This window comes from Bidens hawaiensis, unplaced genomic scaffold (genome assembly GCF_021521415.1).
Source record: "Bidens hawaiensis isolate Kalapana, Puna unplaced genomic scaffold, B.hawaiensis_p1.1 tig00022666_1, whole genome shotgun sequence".
NCBI classification, from domain to species: domain Eukaryota; kingdom Viridiplantae; phylum Streptophyta; class Magnoliopsida; order Asterales; family Asteraceae; genus Bidens; species Bidens hawaiensis.
In genome coordinates, this window is record NW_027493533.1 from 1 (window position 1) to 25,086 (window position 25,086).

Below are 25,086 nucleotides of genomic sequence, written 5' to 3' on the forward strand. Positions count from 1 at the left end.
TATCAAATTATCTTGAAATCATCCGTCTATCATCAATCATTCAGCAATTTCATCAAACAATCAGATCTGAATAATCTCATAAACGAACCAAAAATGTAGATCCGGAAGAATTTGAACATATAAACATGAAAACGTATGTTGAATCTCCGAAATAATCATCAACCCAAGCATCAGTTCACATAAATCATTTCCGAATCGTCAAACTTCTTCCAAATAAATGCAAAACACAATAAAAACTTCAACGAACTTCACGTTTAACGTCCACGGCGGATTCAAGAGCGAATTGAATCTAGTTCAGCGGTAGTCTGAACGGTTCGATAACCCGATCTAATACAATTGTGAGAACCGAGCCCCGGTTCGGAAGCGTGAATATTCAGTATTAACGGAGAAGCTCGGATCTAAGCTAGGATCGAATCAACAACATGTATTCACTCTTGAAATATCTATGGACGGATGTGGAGAGTTCGATTCGATTAACAATCAATAATAGGATGAGCAATTGTATCGAAACACAAATAGATAGATGTAGTAGTATGATTTCATTAATCAAAAGATTGTCACAAAGGAAACTCATACATACATATATACATACATACATAAGCATAAACGCTCGGACCACCCGGGGAGAGCTCTTTCTCGGGGGAAAACTCTAAATAAGCAAACACCCTGAAACACATAACCTAATCGTCTATTTATAGTGGTGTTGTGCATTGGTCTTACTCCATCTGCCTCTTGGATAAGACCAAACAAATAATATAAAACTCATATAATTCACCCGAAACCCTCTTCAATTACTCGTCATTTTCTTTGTCGACTTGCATTTAATATTTATTATAAACGAGTAACGATTCGATGCGTCGGTCTAAAATATAAAACCCAACATAAAGTGCTCCAATTTAGCTCCTTTAAGCTCCGATCACTAGTGTGACATTCGTCAATTTCGGGTCTTGTTTATATTCGTTTTTGTGTTTGTTTATTATGTAAACCGACCCGATTTGTAAACCGAGGCTTATGTTATAATCAAAATGATGGATTAATGTTACAATATTGTTTCACACTTGTTGGGTCTTGAAAACATCCTATTTTTATTTTTTATTATTATTTATTTATTTTTGTTGTTTTGTGTTTTTGTCTTGATCCATTTTGTATGAAAAACTCTTGTGTCTCACACCCATATTTGACCACCAACATTACCCTATATATACATCACCTTTCCTCTTCATTTTCCTTGCTACAACTCCAAAAAAAAAAAAAACTCTCTCAAACATCAAAGATTCAAGGTTATCTTCTTAAGTGTTCTTGAAGGTTTTTAGTCTTTCATATTAATTAGTTTATGTAGCTTATTAATACCTGTTTATGGTTGTGCAACATATATATAATATACACCCCTTGTTTACCTTTGGTAGTTACTTCTCCGATTCCGGTCGGTGAGGTTTCGGACCTCATAAGGCAAGGCTTCATGGAGGACTTCGTGTCCTTGATATATATACATCTATATAACTTGTTCATACATATTAATCTTGCTTATTTTAGTTTGTTGGTCATGTTTACAAGTTCCATGGTTATGGGTTTTTAAGAGTCTATGCTTCGGTTTAACCGTAAATAGCTCTAAACCGTAAACCGAACTTTGTTACTAGTTTTGTTAAATAATTGTTTAAACATACTTAGTGTTAGATCTAAGTTTCTAAAATCATTTTTACAAATTCTATGGTTATGAGTTTGTAGAATCTTACCTCGGTCTTAACCCGAAACACGATCTGAACCGAAAACCGAACTTTTGTTTAAAGACTTTATTGTTAACTTTTGGTATTTTTTATTTGTACATTATTATACAAGTTCTTTAGTGTTTGGACATGTGGAAACCATCTATAAACTTGTTGTGAGATGGAAACCAAACCAAACCGATTCTTGCTCGCTTAAGACACACAAGTGTGTTTTTTTAGCCATCAAGACTTGTATATTTCTTTAAAAATAGTTACAAATTGATTTTTAAATATTTTCTTAAGTACATGGAAATGTTGGATCCTACTTGATCTCATAACAAAGTTTGAACCGACAAAACCGAACACTCGCTTAACGTGCGTTGTTAGTTCTAAAACAATGGAACTACATACTTGGTTAAGTCTTATTAAATTTTATTGAGTTATCTCATAACATTCAATATTTTGGAAAGTTGACTTTGGGTTTGACCAATTATCAAGACCCGAACCGACAACCCGAACACTCGATAAAAAAAAACTGTTTTAGTATCTTTATTCCAAAGGGATTTGCATTCTTGCATTTTATCCACCTTATTAACTTAACATAGGTTGAGTAAATATTAAGGTTAGATACTTTAACCCGGTTTCGAGCAAACTTACATTTTTAAAGGGTTATTATTATAAATTTTTAACTAGTTACATTTTAAAACCTTGAACTTTAATTATTTACATTTCTTAACATTTATTTTGTTTAAAGACCTTCAAGACAACCTTACTAAATTCAAGACTTCTTTTCTTTTTAGGCATTGTGCGTTAAACTCGTCGTTCCGACAAATCCCCAAATTATCATCTTTCAAGTTTACTACTTGAAGGTGAGTACTTCACACCCCATTTTCCATCTTTTATTTTGAGGGTGACATTTCATACTTATTCAACAAAATGCTTTATATTTGAATCTTAAACCACAAACGTAGTTGTATACTTTACCTAAATAATTGCTCGATTTGGTGTTCTATGCTTATATGTCTATGTGTTATCGCTTTTGGTTGGTGGAACTATAAAATCCTAGACTATTTGGCATCCCCTTATAGCAAGGTGTCGTTAACGTAATGCAATTAACGATAACTATAAAATCCTAGACTATTTGGCATCCCCTTATAGCTAGGTGTTGCTAATGTGTTTAGCGATATCTATTTAACCAAATTACCACTTTTATTTATCGTTTCGTATGCAAGTTTTGTGGCTATCTTTATTATATACTAATATGATTAAACTTATGAATTGCTCACCAACCTTTGTGTTGACAAACTTTATTTTATGAAATGTTGCAGGTTTGCATCTTGGTTGATTTATGATTGTGAAGAAAACGACATCAAAGACCTTAGGATATTAGTAAAAATGAACAATATCAAATTTGCCATATTTTGTGATATCTTGTTTATGGTTATTTTATGGATAATTGTTATGTGACATTTTCGATGTGAAATAAAATGAGTTTATTAAATACTGTCACTTTAATTAGTGTCATGTGCTTATGGACAATCGTTACACCTCGGCATGTTCCGCCGCCTTTGGTCGAGGTGTGACAACTAGTAAATGTAAATCCACTCAAAGTAATCATGTCTAAGACATATAAACGCACAAAATTCAAGATATAGCTCACGTAACATATATTATTTCACCCAAACATCAGGCGTCAGCAACAACATTAGCCTTTTCCGGATGATAATAGCACATTCGTAATCATTAAGGAGTTCGACCCATCTTCTCTGCCTCATATTTAGCTCCTTTTGCTCGAATATGTGCTGGAGACTCTTATGGTCAGTATATATGGTGCACTTGGTTCCATATAAGTAGTGCCTCTATATTTTTAGCGTGAAGATAACTGCTCTCAATCCCAAATCGTGAGTTGTGTAATTCCGTTCGTGGACCTTTAGTTGACGGGAAGCATGCGTGATAACCTTCTCGTGCAGCATAAGGACACACCCATGCCCTTGGATGGAAGCGTCACAACAAGTAACAAAATCATCGACTCCATCTGGTAATGACAGAATTGGCGCAGTGCAAAGTTTCTACTTTAAGGCATTAAATGCTGCTTCTTGTTCCTCACCCCAACTATATGTGGTACCCTTTTGGTTCTGTGAGAGGTTACGCGATCTACAAAAATCCTTCAATGAACCTTCGATAATAACTGGTAAACCCTAGAAATTGACGAATTTCGGTTGGTGTCCTTGGAGTCGGCCAATCTTCATTGGATTCAATTTTTGACATATCAACGTGAATTCTTTTCTCGTGAACCATGTGGCCTAAAAAATACACCTCTCGGATCCAAAAATCACATTTCGAAAATTTGGCGTAGAGTTGCTCTTTCTTGAGGAGTTCCAAAATTAAGTGCAGATACTCTTCATGATTGTCACACCCCGACTAGCGAATGCGGAAGCGTAAAACGGGAATGTAATAGACACCTCTGGTATCAACCACAATGTTTATAAAAAAAACATTACAAACTAATTTACAATATATTACATTATTCTATCTTTGTTTACAAACTAGATAATACAACAAAATCAATTCTTAAACTATTTTATTCGTTACTAAAACCCTGAGTCTATTCAAACAGCATCGGCCAAATTCAGTAACATGTAGCACATCATCAAGTATTTTACAATTTTGGTACCACACCTGAAAAGCACGTTTGTATATATAGTTGGTGAGTTTCAAAAAGTCAGGTATATGTAATCACAAGTCATAGTTTGTATATACGCATGTATGTATGTATGTATGTATGTATGTATGTATGTATATGTATGTATGTATATGTGTGTGTATGATGTAATTATGCTAAGCTACAGTGAAGCCTCGACTGTTTGTTCGTACGGCGTGCCTCCATTTCTCACACACAATCAACCACTGTGACTACCCTCTCTACTGTAATATGTATGTTTTGGTTATAGTTTTATCATAATATTCATGTTTTCCATAACCAAAGTGAAGAACTGATCAACAATTTTTATAATGCATTTAAAATACTAGCATTCTATTGATGTTAAGTCATGGACTGGTTTCTTTAGCCCTTTTTCTTTGTGTTAGTGTTCTATATGATCGACATAAGACTCGACTTGTTAGATAAGTTCAATGATTAAAACTACAATAAGAAAGTAATAAATAACTTTGAAAGTAAAAATATAAAACTATGGTCTAGAAACGTACAACAATATTCTTATTGCAACAAAGAGTAGAAATATATCCTATGTTCCAGTATCATTATATTCTGCTCTCTTACACACACAATCTGAGCCTTTAATTTATTTAAAAACACAATCACAAACACACACACAACAGCAGCTTGGCCTTAATGAACAGTATGTGCACTATCAAAATTCCACCCATGAAGCGTAACTCGCGGAGTAACACCCTTTGGTACTTCAAAAGAAAGCGTGATCACCATCTCTTCACCCGGGACCAAAGAAAAATAATTATCAGAATAATGAACTGGTAGTATCCGCGTATCTTCGCCTTTCTTATCATTGTCATTGCTCGAATGAACTGAAAAATTAAGAAAAAACGCAACCCCGACCTCCGTCCCATTAACTTCAGAAACTCTACTATCATTTTCCATTCTTGAAAATCGGTTATACAACTTCTGCAACAAACCACCTTCCGGTTTTGTAACATCCGAGACCGAGTCAAAATCAAAGTCAAACTCAACACGGTTATCATACTTTTTAACAAACTTATTCTTGTAGAGTGAACTATTGTTGTCTGGTTTCTTCGACATGTTCTTCACGTTGACCCGAACATTGTAAGTTGAACCGCTAATCGAAATGTCGGATGCCAACTTAAGGGGTATTTTCTTTTTTCTAAACGGTTCGAGTAGTTTATAATCGCCATCAGGTAAATGTAACCAATAAAAGTTTCGTGATATTATACGAGAGTCCGACGGGTTATAAAGTTTAAGAAGAAGAAAATAGACGGGTTTTGGGTTTGTGGATTTAGGGTATTTCATCTCGAACATTGTAGCGGTTTTCTTTGATGGGGCCGAGAGTTTTTCGGTGACTTCATAGTATGGACATGCTCCTTCAAGATCCCATACAGATACCTCAATTGCCACGTCAGCAAGGTCAGTTGATGTGGTGTTAACCACCTGGATGTTATTATTTGTTAATAAATAACAAAATTGTAATATTATGAGAAAATTGCACCAATAGTCCCTGTGGTTTGACCATACTGCAAGTTTGGTCCCCAGATTTTTAAAAAGGCAAACTTAGCCCAAACATTTGTTAAGAGATTTACGCGTGTAAGCAAATTGAACAAACACAAACATAGCATGTTCGTGTTCGTTCGTTTTTTAACTGCAAAAAAGATCGAACAAGAACAGGGTTTTCTTGTTCGCCACATTCATTAGAAAAAAGAACATGTTCGTGTTCGTTTATGTTCATTCGTTAACAGTATAAACGAACGGTTCATAAACGTATATGAACAAACATAACTGAACGTATATGAACGAGCATAACTAAGCTAAAACCAGTTTTAAAGTAATGCGAAGATTAATGTGTTGGGCCTAAAAGGCTATTGAAACTAGACTAAGGTGTAATGGGCCTAAAAAATTTAAAAGAATATATTAACGGACGTAAACGAACAAACGCAATTTAACGAACATAAATGAACTAGCATAAGCGAATTTAGAAGAACGTAAACGTTCACGGACATAAATGAATGAATGAGACATGTTCATGTTCGTTCATTTAACTAAATAAAAAAGAAATTTGTTCATGTTCGTTCGTTCATTAAATAAACCGACACAGACCAACTTCCTGCCGAATGGTTCATGAACTGCTCACTTCAGTTCGTTCACAGGCCCAGAGAGGGTTGGACCTTTAGTCCCCACTAGGGGTGCGAACGAGGCGAGCCGCTTGTGAGCTACTCGAGATCAGCTAGCTCGATCTAACCGAGCTTAACCGAGCCCGAGCCCAAGATTGAGCCTAAAATTAAGCTAATTTAATACACAAGCCCGAGCTCGAGGTTCACTTATCAAGCTTGATCTGGCTCACGAGCCTTTCATTTATATAATTTTTAGAAAATATATTATGTTATATATAAAATTATAATTGAATATATATATATATACATACATACATACATACATACATACATACATACATACATACATACATACATATAACTATAAATATATAGAAATTAATTAATATATAGTAAATGAGCCGAACTCGAGCTTGAAAAACTACTCACGAGCCGAGCTCGAGCTTTAGAAATGAAGAACGAAATGAACCGAGCTCTAGCTCGAGCTCTGTGTAAGTTAAATAAGTCGAGCTTGAGCCTTGTTGAGCTCGGGCTCGGCTCGTTTGCACCCTTAGTCCCCACCGATAATCCAAGTTAGTTCTGAACGGAAAAGTGACGCCATGTGCCATTCATGTGAGGGCAATTGTGTCTTTTCAATGTTGAAACTCTAATTAAGCTAACTGGGATTAACAGTGGGGATTAAGCGTGCAACCCTCTCACAAATGTTTGGACAAAGTTTGCAATTTTTTATAGTTGGGGACCAAACTTGCAATATCGTCAAACCACCACTGAGAGACCATTTGTGAAACTTACTCTAAAATTTTAGAAATGAATGGTTTGTTACCTCTATGAAATTAGTCCAGAGGTTTAGTTGGACGTGTATCGGTTCTGCTGCGTGTTTACAGCCGTAAAATCCGGCTGTTTGGTCGTGAAGATGATCATAGAATTGGCCGCGTAGACCAGTCCAAGGATTTTGGGTTTTCCAGATCAGCACACCAGTGTATTTGGTCCACATGCGCGATGTCCATCCCTCTAATAAGGCTCTGTATTGAATGTAGTTTACTAATTGGGCCTGTTAACAATTGGAACAAATATAAAATGAGAATCAAAAGTAAATAATGAAAAGCAAATAATAAAAAGCATTGGTCAACAGGTCACTTTGGGTTCTTTTTATCTTAAAAGAGGTCAAATAGCAATTCATACATGACCCGAAACACGACACATAAATAATCAGATTTTGGGTTGTCATATTGGGTCGTGTTCGGGTTGATTTGTTTAATAAGCGGGTCGTGTTCGGGTTTGGCCTGTTTAGTTACACGATTCATGTTCGTGCTGATCTGTTTAGTAACGTGTCGTGTTCGGGTTGGCCTCTTTTAAGTAAACGGGCCGTGCTCGGGTTGACCTGTTTAATAAACGATATGTTTTTGGCTTGACCTATTTAATTAAACAGGCCGTGTTCGGGTTGACGTGTTTAACGTGTTTATTTTAACAGGTCAACCCGCTAACCCATTGAAGACCCGTTTATCACAACTCACAAACCCTATTAACACATTTATAACTTTTTACTACCTACCAACCCGTCAACCCGTTTGGTAAGTTCAGATAAATAGGTTAAATGGGTCATGTTCCGCTTACACAATTTTAAGTGTGCGGATTAGGGTTGATATTTTTTACACAAATAAATATACAGGTTGTGCTTAGGTTGAACAATTCAACCCGCAAACCCGGCCACATCTATTTTTTATGCATACACCCTACCACGCTTTTTTATACCAGGAATTAGATTATATTTACTATTCATAATCTTGGGTTGGGTTCAAATAAAAAGTATAATTTTCCTAGGAAGGCTAAGAAGAAGGGTATTTTGGTCCAATAAAATAAAAACACTATACTTAAAAATAACCCAATGGAAAACCTTTTCTTTCTTCTTCTTCTCCGCGGCCCACCTTCACCGTTGCCACCACCTTCTCCGCTACCCATCTCTGCCGCTCTCTCTTCCTATGCTACCCTCCGCCGCCACCTCTGCAACTCACATCACCTCACCACCCACCACCGTCACCTACTTGTTCAACCTCCGCAGCTGCCACAAAACCAGACGAACCATAGACACCCACCTCACCACCGTCTATCCCGACGAAGACAGAGACACCGAAGACGACGGCGAATCAAATTAGCTCGCCAGAAACCCTCCCGGAAAATCCTTTTTTTTTGTCGGAGTGGTCGAAATGGTATTTGGTCTGTGGGTAATGCTTGTGCAAGTATCAGTCAATCATTCCCCTAAACTATCGGATCTTGAACTTGATGTTCTCTCCGGAAAAGATTGACACTAGTGGTCAGAACCATAATTTTTTTGTCGGAATTGCGGCGGTGGGTGCATCGGAATTAGTGTTATAGGTGGTGGACGGCGATGAAGAAAGGAATACGACGGGTGGTGCGGAGATGGGTGGTAGTGGTGATGAAAGTGATGGTTATGGTGGTGAAGTGGCGGAGATGGGTGGTAGTGGTGGTGAACGGTGGTGGCAGTGGTGGTGAGCTACAGTGAAGTGGCGGAGATGGTTGACCGTGGTGGTGGTTGTGATGGTGAACATCAATTTTGTTTTTAATCAAGAAAAACATAATGGAAAAACACAATTTCTGTAAAACACAGTTTTGGTAAAACACAATTTGTAAAACACAATGAAAAAAAAAACATTATGGACCATTATACCCCTAGCACCATTTTATTTTAATAAATTCATCAATTTAATCTTAGCCATCCACTACAAAATAAAATGGCTATGATTATTTCCTAGTTTTCTTATGAAAAACTAACTTCCTATTATAACCTACCCTCATAATATTTGTTTAAAACTGACAAAAAAGTGATGGCACGTCAATCTGACCCGGCCCGTTTTATCAAGCCCGTTACCCAACCCAACGATCTTGGCACCTGTAACCAAAACCAAACAAACATGATCTATACCTTCAAACAGAAATCATCAAGATCCTTCGGTTGACCATAAAGTAATATCTGATCATGAACCAAACCGGGATTCGAATACGGTATATATTTATGGTAAACCCATATCGGATTCGCGATTTCCTCTATAAACCCACCATCCGCCTTATTAAACAAAGGAATCTTCCACCCTTCTGGAGGCATTGTTGCCCTTATAGTAGCCGCAACCGGCATCCCCACATTCCCGACTTCGGGATTAAACCCGTATTTATAATAATCCTCTCTAAAAAAATCCTCGGGATCCTGAATTTCATAAGGCCCGTCGGTAAACCCGCCCTGTGAATCTGCAAACCCTTCCCATAATGACCCTTTTATGTAAACGCGGGTCCCATCCAGATATTGACTAGGGTCCATTGCGGTGAGGTTGGTTACTTCGTTAGACTTTGACTTGTCGGGTTCGTTGACTTTTAAGTAAAACGGGTGGAGTTTTAGGTCGTTTGTTAAAGCTTTGTTGATGTCGTCAGGTGGTGTTTGTTCGTTTCCTCCAACCCATAGAGCGAGACTCGGGTGGTTTCTTAGAAGTTTGACGGTGTCGCGTGCACAATATAAGAAAAGTTCATGGTCTAATGGGCCGTCGGGGTTGGAGACCGGGTCGCCTCTACCGTCAACGTCTCCAGTTATCCAAAATTCTTGCCAAACCTACAAAAAAAATAACATTACTGATGGATTGCGGTGAAAACAAGCCGAGCCAACCGAGCTTGTCCAGGCACGAGCTCAGCTCGTTTAATTTATGAGAGCTAGAGCTAGGCTAGTTTTTCAAGCTCGAACACAGGTTGCTTCTTATTTATTATTTATACACATCTTCAATTATTTTTTTTATATATATTTTAATTATAATTTTATATATAATCTACTGTATATTATATTATTATTTAATATTATTTAGTTAATTTTATCATTCTATTATATATAATTATAATTATTATAAAAATATATATTAAATAAAAATTATACAAAATAATAAGCTCGTTTAGGCTCGTGAGCCAATTAGAGCTCAATTAGTGAAGCTTGGGCTCGGGCTAAGACAACACTAAGAATTAGAGGCTTACCAGTAAACCATAAATATCACAGTAATGATAAAAATCAGGTCTTTCAGCTAATCCACCGCCCCAACAACGCATCATATTGAAGTTCATATCTGCATGAAACTTAATGTCTGTTTGGTAACGCTTTTTTGAAAGCCTAAGCAAACCGTCAGATAAAATCCAGTTTCCACCCCGAATAAAGATCGGCTCTCCATTAACCTTAAACAGCCTGCAAAACAAATCGATAATAATCATAGGTAGAAATAGCAAAACTGTTACAAGTATAGAAAGTACAGGGGTCCCTTTGTAATTTCCTGATAGTAACGACCGCTAACTGTTGAATAGTTGGTGTCTGTTTGTAAAGGAGTCAGTTGGGTCGTTAGCTGTTAGTCGTTAACGATTGAGTCTGTATAATAACGATCATAGTGGATTACTCTTGATTTGGTTGAAGTCTTCCTCTCTCTGATTTCTCTTTCGATTCTATCAAAAAAGGGTGGGTCAGGTCGTTTTTTATACAGGTTGGGTTGGCCTGAAACACTTTTTGACCCAAAAAGACAAGAAATTTAGTGTTATATGTTATTACAAACTAATATTATTTTAAAAATAATCTAGCTAGCATTCTGTTTAACCAGTTCGATACGCTTCACTAGGGTGTGCATGGGGCAGTTCAGTTGATTCGGTTATGCCACACACCAAAACCATAACCGACCCATAATTCCGGTTAATCGGTTATGGCTTAACTGAACCATCGGTTTATTGTTCGGTTCAGTTATGCCACACACCAAAACCATTGCCAAACCACAATATTCAGTTAATCGGTTATGGTAGAACCAAACCATCGGCTAATTGTTCGGTTCAGTCAATTTGGTAATCGAACCACAATTTTCGATTAATCAGTTATGACTTAACCAAGCCATCATTAATTTTTCGCCTCAACTAATTTGGTTATAACGCACACCAAAACCATAACCAAGCCACAATTTTGATCAATAGATTACGGATTAATCGAACCATCACTTAATTGCTCAGCCATATTGAGAACCGAACCTCGGTCAAATTTTCAACTTGATTAATTTAAGTCAGTTGATTCGGTTAGAGTTCTGTTAATTCAGTTATTTGCTCACCCCTACAATTCATACCTTCCACCAGTAGCACTATCAATTTCACTATAAATCTTCCGGAACCCGAAATGATGGGCCCACGTATCACTCTCTCCATGACCATCAACATCAACAGTAATCTCAACATTGTAGAGCGATTGCTTTCCCATGCCATTCGGCCACCACAAATTTGGCTTGTAGAAAAAAAGCTGCAGTAAAAAACCATCAACAATTTAAATAACATAACACCTTCAATACAATAAATTAATAACACTAAAAAGAAAAGGAAAGCATTACCTCAGGAAATGTAAACTGAACATGTGAGTTAGCAGGAACTGACACTTGTTTTGTCTGAAGGTTTTCAACTAAAACTGTGTTTCCTTCAAGCTCGGTTGACACTTGAATACTTAAGGAACAATTTGCAGCTTTGTTACTTCTGTTTGTCAAATCTGTTGTTGCATGCAAATAAACCCTTTTGTAACCGTCAAAGAACGATGAGACCAAATGAGGGTCTACTATTTTTACAGGCTGCAACGTTGTGATGAAAACTATAAGTAAGAGTTATATCTTTAATGCAGTCATAGTATGTATAATTTCGGCTGCGCATGATGGACTCACCCCTGCAACAGTGATGGATACCTCATCCCAAATGCCAGTGTTCCTATCCCTGCAAAAGTTATATAAAAGTTGAGAAACGATAACTGTGCTCTCTTTGATATAAAATTATAATTTGGAAGATACGAACGAACCAAACATGAAATTCATGGATTTGGGTTTAGTCTTAATGATTAGGTTCGTGTTAGTTACGAGTCGGCCCGTGAACACGTTTAGATAAATGGGTGGGGTTTGTGTTGACCTGTTAAACCTGTTTTTTTTTTAAATTGACCGGTGTTTTTATGTCATAACTAAAAACAGATTAGCATTTTATATCAAAATTTAAAAATTTCAGAGAAATTAACATCAACTTTAATAAGCTGCAAATAATGGATCATCAAAAATTTAAGTAACCTAAAGCCTTCAAATAACAAATTCATAACCGACATTAAAAAATAGAATGAGTACATCAGGAAATGTAAATTGAACATGTAATTTAAAAATTACTTGCATGTGTATTCTTTTGTGTTAAATTTGTAACTTTTGAGCACGAATATTGAAAAAAAAAAAGAAAAAAGAAAAAAAGTTGGGTATATGGGCCACATTCGTGTCAACCTACGTGTTGTGATCGGGCTCACATGTCTGACACAATTTACTGGTTCATGACAAATTTTTGGGTTCAACCCACCAACCCAAAAACACGACCCTGGTCTGTAGTCGTCCAAATATCAGGAAACAAAATGAAAATCTATTAAACAAATAAAGGATGACTAAACTGAAACAGCAAAAATGAGACAGTGAATACCAACAACTTCAAAGAATATTATCTTCAGAAGTTTTTGCTTTTGTGTTTTTAGTAACTAAATTCGCTCAATCAGAAAATTGATTTGATACCTGATGGGAGCCATCCAATCCCACCCCTGAACATACTGTGTAGCAACATCTTTCCCAATCTAGTACAAGTTTGAAACAAGGAAATAATGAATATGTATAATGTACAGGTGGAAAAACATAACGGGTCAGATTGGGTTGGGGTCATTTTATTACCTCATGATCACCGCCTTGGCCTCCCTGAGGAGGAATAGTACCGGGATGATCAGGCGGATGAACGAGAACCGCAAGCTTGTTATTACCATCAGGATTAAGGAAATCAGTCACATCAATTGAATGCCTGCGAAACATCCCCTTTGGCAGCACGGTTTCGTGTCCATTTAAATATACTTCAGCAGAGTAATTAATGCCCCGAAAATTCAGATCAACATGCTGATCAGTTGACTGTTAACATTCAACATAGAGAAATAATTGCTTAGTTGGAATTAATTTGTTATTAATTATTTGAAGTTCATTGATTTTGAATTTAGTACAACTATTTTTACTTAAATTCACAAATAAGTTAGCAGAAACTCAAATTGATATTGTGATATTTGGCATTTCTTCAGCTACCATTTACTTGATTTGTATATGCTCAATATACAAATTAAAATTACTTTATTAAGGAATGTAAACGAACCAACAGTGTTCGTTCATTTAATAAATGAAAGAACATGAACACAAATTCTTGTTCATTTAATTAAAAAGACATGTTCCGTTTGTTCATTTATGTTTGTTCATCACGTTTGCTTGTTTGTTTAAATATTCATTAAAATTTATTTATGACTAGGATTAATTTAAAATCCATTTGATTTCATATTTTAAAAATCCTTTGTATAGATATCTTTGTTTACTTTTGAAATCTTGGATGTAATGTATTAATTTTTTTTTTTACTTTAGTTTGAATATTCACATTTACCTTTTAATTAGTATCCGTCTATGTTCATTTTTGTTCGCGAACTGTTTGTTTATAATATTAGCAAACAAACATAAGCGTGCACAAACACGTAATCATTTTCTTAACAAACGAACACGGACACGAAAATCCATTCATTCAAGTGTTCATGTTTGCTCAATTGTTCAACTAAAGTTAAACAAACGAACACGAACTCCAAACAATCCCTGTTCGTGTTTGTTCAGTCCATCTACAAGCCTAACGTTCTTGATGTGCGGGACTACCAGTTTACAGTCAAAAGTTGTGAAAAACCAGAAAGTATAATATCCCCGACCGGAATCACCAATATCCATTATTGCTTCATTATTTAACCCATAAAAAGGATCCGGGACATGCTTGTTCTTTACAAGGGTCGCCAAAACACTGCCAAATAAACTCAAAATTATCAAATGACATCTTACATTAACAATTGCAAGATCCCAATTTATGATTATTCTGTTTCTACATGATTTACACATGAAGTAAGAAAGCATAACTTATAGGGATCAAATATCAGTTTCAACTTTGGCAAGTAATTAGGAAAGCAACATGATGCAATCTTCATCTTCAATTTAATTAATATTATTGCTTGAACAAATAATTGCAAAGTCATACCTTTTTGATAAAATAAGCATTGTATCAAAATATCTAATTACAAGAGTTTTTTGGAATCTTGTGAGCCAATATCGGACAAATTGGCATAAAAATCAGAAATAAAAAGGAAAAAAAAAGATAAAGAAAAAAGAGAGTAAATAAATTATTATTATTATTAATTGCTTACGTTCCCGGAACAAGCGCCGGCATCCAGGGAGGAATGTTTGAGGATGGAGGATTGATGGTGGTCAACTCTACTCCGGTGAATTCAACGTTGGCGGAACGAGCAGCTAGCCATCCTTCCTCCAGCACCGTCTTCACCATTTCTCAACAGATGATGATGATGATGATGATGATGAATAAAGCTCAAGCCTAAGTAGTGATTCTTTCACCTGCAGAATCAAAAGATCATTTCATTAATGTTGTCTTGTCTGTCGGTTGATGATGTTTTTTGTCAGTCTGGCAAGTAAGTAGATTAGTGGGACGGACTATTTAAAGATTGCTAACCGTGGTTGGTTGTCCAGCTTCAAACTCAAATCCAGTTCACTTATCCTCATGTTTGGCCTTCAGTTCAATCATTTATCTTATCTTTAAAGATTAAATAAATGTGTTTTGTTACCACAAATATTACTTACTTTCGAAAAATATGGATTTTTTGTTCTATTTTCCTTTTTAAGCTTATCATTTACAAATTTTCCTAATAATCAATTACGTGTTTTTCTTTGTTAAAATCACTCATACATGTTTCCCTAAATCAAAAACTAATTACATATTCTCACTTCCTAAACATATATATTGTATATATATCATTTTCATTAAAATTATGTTATTGAACGACAATTTTATTCTTCTTCTATCAAAAAATTTTACGCATTAGATACCGGTTACGTGTCTGATGCTGGTTTCGATTCAGATGACGGTTTCACGTGCGGTGCCAGTTACACTAGTAACGCGTCCAACCTCATGTACTTAGTTAAATGTGCAACGGAAGTATGAGAATGTGTATAGACTATCGCGAGTTGAAATTAGGGGTGAGCAAGAAACGGTTTGGAACCGTCAGAATCGAGGAACCAGAATCGAACTGGTGCCTTAAAACTACTAATGTGTGCTACCTTACGGATCTCGGTTCTCAGTATTTGCATTTAACGGTTCCCGGTTCGGTTCCGGTTAAAACCGCGGTTCTAGACATGGAACCAAAGAACCGGAATATTAAAAATTTTTAAATAAATTTACCAATCCCCGTTTTTAAAAGGTAACTTTTAACCAGCATCCATTATTTAATTCAAATTTTCTTTCTTTGCATTCAATATCTAGTAGCCAAGATCAATTTTGATTCATAATTTTAAGATAATGTAATATAAAAATGATATGATCTTCCTTAATTTATCGCCAGCAATGATTTATTTAATTTCAACAATTACGTTTTAATCAAAAATATAATGGATGTATATGTTGTAATCTAAATTAATTTTATCATGAAAGAAGACACAATTATATAAATTTGTTTTGAAAATTGCAAAGTTTGCACAACTCATTTGATAAATAACGACCGAACCGGCTCTGGCACAAAACCGATTAGTGAGAACTGACTATACCTGTTCTGGAACCGAACCAGTTTGCTATAATAGGTTCCGATTCCGGTTCTATTTTTTAGTCATTTTCGATTCTGGTTGTGTTACGGTTCCAATTCGGTTCTCGCGGTACCCAACGTTGCACATCCTTAGTTGAAATAACTTACAGTGAAGAATATATATATCCTTTTCCATGGTATGATGTTCTTTTCGATCAGTTGCAAGGTGCTAGCTGGTTCTCTAGGATAGGTCTTAGATCAGGCTATTATCAGTTGAAAGTGAAAGAGGTAGGCATCCCTAAGACAACATTTAGGGCACGGTATAGGCATTACGAGTTCCTCGTTATGTCATTTGGTTTAAAAAATGCTCCTGCAACATTTATGCATATGATGAATAGGGTATGTCGGCCGATGTTGGATAAACCAGTTATTGTCTTTATTGATAATATCTTGATTTATCCAAGAATGAGTATGATCATGCTGAACACTTAAGAGAAGTGTTAAAGACTCCGAAAAAAGAAAAGTTGTGTGCTAAGTTTGCTAAGTGTGCATTTTGGTTGCACGAAGTGTAGTTCTTAGGACACATAATCATGCCTGACGGGATCACAGTGGACCCCGCAAAGGTTGAAGCAGTAAGAAATTTGAAGACTCCTTAAAACCCAACTAAGATACGCAGTTTCTTAGGGGTGGCTGGCTTTTTCGGAGATTCATACCGATTTTCTCCAAGATAGTTACACCATTGATCGGGTCATTGGTATGACCCGAAGGACTATTATGTTTAACTGGGGTAGGTATCAAAAGAAAGTCCTCGCATGGATAAATAATAGGCTCACACAAGCCCTAGTTCTTGCTTTACTTGTTAGTAATGAAGACTTGTTGAGACTTGTTGGTGTGTGCTGACGCCTTGCATATTGGTTTAAGATGTGTGTTAATGCTACGAGGAAAAGTGATTGCTTATGCATCAAGACAGTTAAAGATTCATGAGGTTACATACCCAACTTATGACTTGGAGCTAGCAGTTGTGGTGCAACACTCTTAAAATTAAAATTTGGAGACACTATCTATATGGTACTAAGTGTATCATTGATACAGACCATAAGAATCTGAAATATTTCTTCGAGCGGAAAGATTAAATATGAACAGAGGAGATTGTTAGAATTGATTAGGGACTATGATTGTGAAATCAAGTACTATCCCGGAAGGCGAATGTGGTTGCTGACGCACAAAGACGTAAAGCAGAAGAAGTTATAGTTATGATTAAGTCGTATAAGTTAATATCACTCCCCACTTCTTGAGCGAAAATTGGAAGGCACAATTAGAAGTCCATGAGGATGAGGACGTAATGAAAGGGGAAGGAATCTTCAGGTTAGACCGAGGTTTGGAAGATAACAGTTTTGATGTGGTAATCAAATTTGGCCACATATGGTTTCATGCCATGGAAATCTTCGAGGTCGAATCTTAGATGAAGCTCATAGGTCTAGATACTCGATTCATTCGGGATCCACAAAGATGTATCAGGACTTGAGGAAGGGCTATTGGTGGCCTGACATGAAGAATAAGATGATAGAGTATGTTGGGAACTATTTAACTTGCTTGCAAGTCAATGTGGGGACATTAGAAGCCGTATGGAAAGATTCAATCGTTAGAGATACTAGAATGAAAATGGGAACACATCACCATGGACTTCATAACTAAGCTACCGCATACAACTAAGAATCATGATACCATTTATGTGATTATAGACCGTTAATCGAAAAGCACGCACTTTCTTTCGATCGTGAGACATTCTCCTAGGAGATGTTAGCTAAGGTGTTCATCAACGAGATTTTGTCAATACATGGAGTGCCATTTTCTATCTTGTCGGATAGAGTTACTCGTTTTACTTCGAGGTTCTGGAAGAAGTTCCATGATGCTATGGAAACAAGATTAAACATTAGTATAGCATATCATCCTCAAACAGATGGGCAGTCTGAAAGGACTATCGAGACCCTTCAGGATATGCTATGTACTTGTGTGTCATACTTTGGCGGCAGTTGGGATGATCACATGTCCTTGGTAGAGTTTTCATACAACAATAGCTACCATTTAAGTATCAGCATGCCGCAGTTTGAGATGCTATATAGTAGGCGTTGTAGAACTTTTGTTTGTTAGGGAGAGATTGGTCAAAAAGAGCTGGGAAGCCTAGAAGTTGTGCAAGAAACCTCATCAAAATTTGATCAGATCAAGCCACGAATGAAAGCTGCTCAAGACTGTCAAAAGTCTTATACTGATAAGCGATGACAACCGATTGAGTTTAAAATTGGCGACAATGTGATGTTCAAAGTATCACCTTGGAAAGGAATCATTCTATTCTGGAAGCATGGAAAGCTAAGTACAAGGTACATTTGACCATTTAAGATTGTAGCACGTGTGGGTGAGGTAGCTTATAAGCTTAAGTTGCCTGCTAAGCCAGATGAAATTCACTCGACCTTTCATGTTTCTTATTTAAGAAAATGTCTAGTGGATGATGTAACATCCGACATTTTCAGGTTAAATTTGTTAACTAAACTCCATTATCTTTGTTAACTTAGTTATGAAACACACATGCATGTCACCTGGTCACACACATGAGTCTGCCCGCGCATGTTAGTGGTGTAACAAAGAATAATGAGTTAAATATAATAATAATAAAACACGTTTAAGTATATATGGTGTTATACGTCTACAAGCGAACCTTACTTTTTATATATGCTATATGTTGTAATATGTTATATACTTATGTTATGTGCCATGTCTAGTAAAAATATATTATAAAATAATGTCACACGTCACACTTAGACTAATATAAAGATAACATAAGTAAAAAGAACACTCACTTTACTAGTGAGAGGTAGGGGGTTCAAACCTCACTATCACCAATTTATATGGGAGATATGAGGGATGACTCTGGCTTGCCAGGGTTCGAGTCCTGATCTCACCTGGTTTTACCGGCTCCTCACTGTCGTGCCATTTGGCGGGCGTGAGGGTCGGGTTTTATCCGGGGAATCCCTCAATAGGTGGACTGCTAGGGGCTCCGTCCGTTTATACATTGGTTTATTACCAACTTAATGATAAAGTATGTTGTAAAACTCTTGGATTGCATTTTCTCTTCTCCTTCCTTCCTCTTTCTTTTGCTGAAATCTATCACTCGCGCGCGCACACACACACACACATATCACTTTTATTTTTCTCGCAAGTACACACATATACACATCTTGTTGGATTTGGATCAAGAACGCCTTGTTGAAAGAATTGTTGATTTCATTTCACATAAACAAGTAAGTGATAAATGTTTTATGATTAATGATTCATATTTTCCTAAGGGAAACCTAGTATCCAAGTTTCGATAAAACTTGTTATAATGGTTAATTGTGTGATCCATTAGGAACCCTAAATGTTGCATAGAACGTATTGCTGCATAAGTTTTGTTGATAATTGTTTGCTGTTAGATTTGAATATGCTTTTTTGTTGAGGCCACAACTCGATAATAACAAAACATTTTTGGTCGATTCTTGATTCTATAATGTAGTACTTTACGTCTTTCCAGAAAGGTAAATTATGGGATTATTGGACAAGTTTTAATAGCTTTTATCATTTTATAAAAATGTGTGTCAAGGATGTTACATGGACTGATTCACTAACCTAGATGCCCGACATCATAACTTCCTCTTGACAAGTCCAAATGAATTGGTTCCACTTCACCATTGTAGTTCAGTTAAAAAGACTTCATAAAAAGCAATCAAAGATAAGATCGAAGAGAATGAAACGCACATAGTGGTCATTATAGCGGTTTCTTTTGATCCTAGAAAATGTCCGAAAAAACCTGCTATGGAACTACCGAGCAGGGGCAAAAATATGATAAGTAGATACATAATTTCGAGTGTGATCAGACAACCAAAAATCAGACAATGACAGAGTGGCCTGTGATTCAGGATTGATCGACGCCCGAGGAACGCTCAGCCAAATGAATGAGTCACAAGGTGTAAGCCCCAACGACAAAAGAACCTAGGCGCGGAGCATTTTCGGGGGCTAGCCTCCTTCCTTATTACTTGACTCCCAATTCGACTCTTTTTTTCTTGAATTTGAATCATTTCCTCTTTCTCGTCATTCTTCTGTTTAAGAACCGCGCCCCTTGCCTCCGGTGGCTATTTGACTAAAAGGCTGGAAAGAGGTGCTTGCTTTATGAAACTTCAACATTCTTTCTTTGATTCTTTGATCGGAATACGGATGAGATCAGAAAGGCCATCATTGGGGCAAACGATGCAATAGCTTCGGTTAGAGTAAAGCCCAAAATGGCATAACCAAATGATTGTCTAGCCAATGATAGATTCTGAGCCACGGAATGAATCGAGGAACTAAGGACGTTTCCAATACCGATAGCAGCTCCCGCTGAAGCAATTGTAGCAGCTCCGGCCCCTATTAGTTTTGCACTGAGTGTTTCACGCGTTAGCTGGGCCCCTGATCCGCGTAGACCAAGGGCGAACATTCATCGTTTACAGCATGGACTACCAGGGTATCTAATCCTGTTCGCTCCCCATGCTTTCTCGCACCCCAACGTCGGTAGGGACCCAGAGAGCTGCCTTCGCTTTTGGCGTTCCTTCGTATATATACGGATTTCACCCCTACACACGAAATTCCACTATCCTCTGTCTCATTCAATTGGAACTTTATATTTTGAGTTAGGATTCTAACCCAATTAGTCTTACTTTATTTGGTTGAGTATGGATTTTAACCAAATCAAAACTTTATGTTGCTCACTGAAATAGCTGCATGTACGTTTTTATGTTAGATGAATTTTCATGATTTTTTTTGTATTGAAAAAATATAACAAACATTTCTTTATAAACCTAAGACATATAACCTTCTGTGGTAAAATTTTCATAATAAAACTCTATGGTTTGGATAGCTAATAAAATACGTCTTTGCATGTCAAAATCTGCCATTTTAAATCAGAATATGAGTTTGTGTTAAACGATGGTATGTTTGATCTATATGTCTTTACTTGGCTTATGGTTGATGTTAAAACTTCGTTTATACTTTTTACATTAATGCAATCACCAACGTGTCGTCGGGTCAACTTGGTTAAACCTTTGGTCAATGGTCAACAAAAGTTAAATCATTGGCCAACGGTTAACAAAAGTCAAAATTTTGGTCAAAGGTCAACAAAAGTCAAACTTTAGACAAAGGTCAAACCTTTCGGTCAAAAGTCAAAATTGTTTCAACTTGGTCAAACACAAGAAACATTGGGACTGTTTGGATAATATGGGTTCTAAGAACCATCACACATATACTCCCATACTTGTATGCTATACGATACTTATACGAGGCACTCACGTTTAGCTATTGATCTTTACATAGCACGCATTCAAGGCGAGTTTCACAGCCCTTTCTTTTACTTACTTCTTTTGAGGGAGAAAGCATGCATAAACATTTTGGATATTATAATGCTACTTTATTTCATGGATACTTAGTGCAATCACCAACTTTAAGTCATCACACACATCGGACCGTTAACTAAGGTTAACTTGCGAGGTAATGTTGAGTAGTACTACTGGGTTTGACATATCGCACCCGCGTTAGTTGCTCTAACTCGACTCGAGGTTGAACCGGTGTCACATTAACACAACACATTGCCAAGTTATGGTGAAGACTTGGCGGGAGGCACAAACAAACACATGTTAGCTTCAGATGCGATGAACCCCACATATTGTATCATGATATCTAGAGTAATTAACTAGTGATAAAACTTTGTTTACATTTTTACACAATGTACAAGTTTATTTTACTTATAAACCTATGAACTCATCAACCATTGTATTAACACTTTTAGCATGTCTTTCTCAGGTCATACACAGCATAAGCTAGGAAAAATTATGGTTGCATGGATTTCATCAAGCATTTAAGCATGGCTTAGGGTTTTCATAAATTGTTATGGTTGGGCACCTAGTTGTGCACTCGTGTTGTGAAACTTATACTTGTTTTATGCTTCTGCAATATTGTAACTGTATTTTCCCATTATTAATTAGTAATATTAAATGATAACTTTTCACTATAAAATAGTTGTTCGGTATGGCATATGGCTAGATCCTTGTATGCCACGCATCACACGGTAAAACCACGTTAGTTGGAATTTGAGGGTGTGGTAGATAAATGGCCATGTTCCATTTGAAGACATTGAAGTGGATGAGCACTTAAACTTTGTTGAGCAACCTATGGAGGTCGTCGACAGAAAAAAAAAGCAACTTCGACACAAGGTCATTCCCTTAGTAAAAGGTTTTATAGAAGCACCATAAGTGATCGGCTGCAACTTGGGAAGCTGAAGATGAGATGGGAAACTTTTGTTGGAACTTGTTTAATTCAAGTTAAGTTTTCGGGACGAAACCTCTTTTAAAGAAGGTAGAATTGTAATATCCAACTTTTATTAATAATAGGCAAATTGGGAATAAATAATCCCAACTTTTGTGTATTGGCCGATAATAATCCCAACTTTAAAAATGACTACCAGTCGTCCCAACTTTCAACTATTTTGTCTCAATGGTCCTTCGTTAAAAACACTTAACACCGTTATGTTTTTTCCTAAGTTTCAAACTGATGTTTTAGGGCTTTTGATCGGAAGAACGATATGATTCGACTGATGTAAAACTTATCTCGAAATGGTGATTCAAATAACTTGATTTTTGTTAATAGGAAATTCAAACACTAAAGATTCTTTCGTCGCTTGGATAACAGTTTCAAGATAAGTTTTACATCGGTCGAATCGTATCGTTCTGCCGATCAAAAGCCCTAAAACATCGGTTTGAAACTTAGGAAAAAATACTGTGTTAAATGTTTTTTAACGGAGGACCATTGAGACAAAAATAGTTGAAAGTTGGGACCGCTGGTAGTGATTTTTAAAGTTGGAATTATTATCGGCCAATACATAAAAAGTTAGGATTATTTATTTCCAATTTGCCTTAATAATAAAAGATTTATTGTTTTTGTTGTTCTTATTATTATTATTAATATTATAATAAGTGTTGTGTGAATATATATTTATGTATAATAAATATTAAGTTGGGTGGGCTTATAAGATGGAGCATAGGCTTGGGTCAATGGTTCATGTGCTTAGAGTACCTATAAAATACCATAAACCATCCTAAAACCCTAAAAATTTCCATATCTACCAACTCACTTAAACACACACATCCCTACCTCTCCCATTTACAAATTCAAGAACCAAGATCAAAATCTAAGGCTTGTTGGTGTTCTATACACTAAAGAAACAAGAGATCACCAAGCTATACACTTGAACCAAGTCCAAACCATAAACTCTTAGAGGCTTGTTATGACCTAAAAAGCTTCACCATTTAATGTTAGATTACCATGAAAAGTTTTAGGGTAGTAGATCTAGTGGTATGTATCCATAAAGTCACAAAATAAACATGTAAAAATTAATATCTTGTCTAGATTTGGCCTTATAAGAATTCGTGGGCTTAGACATGTCTTGTTGAGTATTTTGGGTGTGCTCACAAAGAAATATAGATAATCGTATCATGGAATCAATTATTTTGAGACAAAAGGCTAGAAGAATTGGTGCAATCTTGTATTAACAAGGAAGCAAGATTTGGGCCTAATGAGCATGATAGTTGTGAGCCGGTGGTTCTATATTGCAAGACCAAAGGGGCTGCCAGTTGCGAGCCGAACAGGGTAGCAATATGCGAACCCCAACTTGCATGTTGCGAGCCCAACATGGCCCAAATGCGAGCAACGAACAAGCCTACCTACGAGCCATGAAGTATGAGTTTAGTTGATTGTGTAAATGGCAAGCCCATGAACGGCGAGGCCCAAGTTGCGAACCACTTGGATCAAGCCCCTTGTGAGTTGTGATCCACTGTTGAGCCGAGAAGTGTTTCTTAGGCCCGATCTGTGAGCGATATAGGGTCGGACTTGTAAGCCTATTGGTCTGAATTTATTCAAATGACACGTAAACCCTAACATAAAAATGCTAAGATGCTCAAGATGTTATACTTAAAATTAGCTAACTTAGTTAACTCGGTTAAGTAGTTAATAGGCACAATTAACGTAAGTTAACCTAGCCAAGATCATTCAGTTAAGTTTCAACTAATTGGGTTGGTTTATGAAGTTAACCTGGATAACCCCGTTAACTCAGTTAAGTTAGTTACTTAACCTAGTTAGTTAGAATAGTTGTTAGTTCATATACTTAATACTTATATGTTTACACAACTAGTCGATCTTAGCTAAAGAAAGGAATTACTATTAATTCAGAATGCAACGTTCAGGTGAGTTTTTAGCACCCATTTTCTTTTATGTTTTAGGGTTGTGTGCATTCTCGTAAGTAAAATGTTATATAAATTATTTTATTATAATTGTAAATTGCAAAAATATGGTCTTATGCGTTTGTTTGTATGATTACACCTATAAATGTGAAAATTGTATATTGGTAAGAACAGTAATAAGTATGGTGGCAGACACTTAGGATATCTATGTAAGAACTATAGTGACAGGCTCTATAACATCTATGCAAGAATTAGAGTGGCAGACTCTATAATATATGTCCGAGAATTAGGGTGGCAGACCTTTATAATTTTATTTGCAAGAATGTAAGAATAAGAAAGAAGTAAGAATGTAAGTGCAGGTTGTGTGTACGAATAGTATCTTCAGATACGAACGTGTATATATGAATGCGTAAGAATAACATGTGACTTGATAAACTAAAACTCACTCGGCGTATTGACTTTTAGTATGCACGCATGCAAATAGGTTGAGGCAGCTGACTTGTGGAGCACACATGGTAACTGGAAGAGAGTCTGACATCTGAAATTGAAGAATAATCATTAATGTTTTGAATACTTAGACAGTTAATTCATTACTCTTTATAATAAC

General features: G+C 36.3%; 1 protein-coding gene and 1 pseudogene across 1 annotated transcript; both read right to left on the minus strand.

The window, feature by feature from the left end:
• Window positions 1-4,955: 4,955 nt before the first annotated feature.
• On the minus strand, window positions 4,956-14,945 carry LOC143565949 (mannosylglycoprotein endo-beta-mannosidase-like). Its single transcript, XM_077052779.1, has 11 exons — window positions 14,803-14,945; window positions 14,267-14,405; window positions 13,265-13,492; window positions 13,112-13,170; window positions 12,242-12,290; window positions 11,921-12,151; window positions 11,663-11,832; window positions 10,548-10,752; window positions 9,463-10,137; window positions 7,345-7,572; window positions 4,956-5,844 (listed from the first exon to the last, which is right to left on the minus strand). The coding sequence occupies exons 1-11, from the start codon at window positions 14,937-14,939 to the stop codon at window positions 5,053-5,055; spliced, it is 2,913 nt and encodes a 970-aa protein (XP_076908894.1). The 5' UTR covers window positions 14,940-14,945; the 3' UTR covers window positions 4,956-5,052.
• Window positions 14,946-20,635: 5,690 nt separating this feature from the next.
• Window positions 20,636-20,936, minus strand: LOC143565953 (18S ribosomal RNA; annotated as a pseudogene).
• Window positions 20,937-25,086: the final 4,150 nt, after the last annotated feature.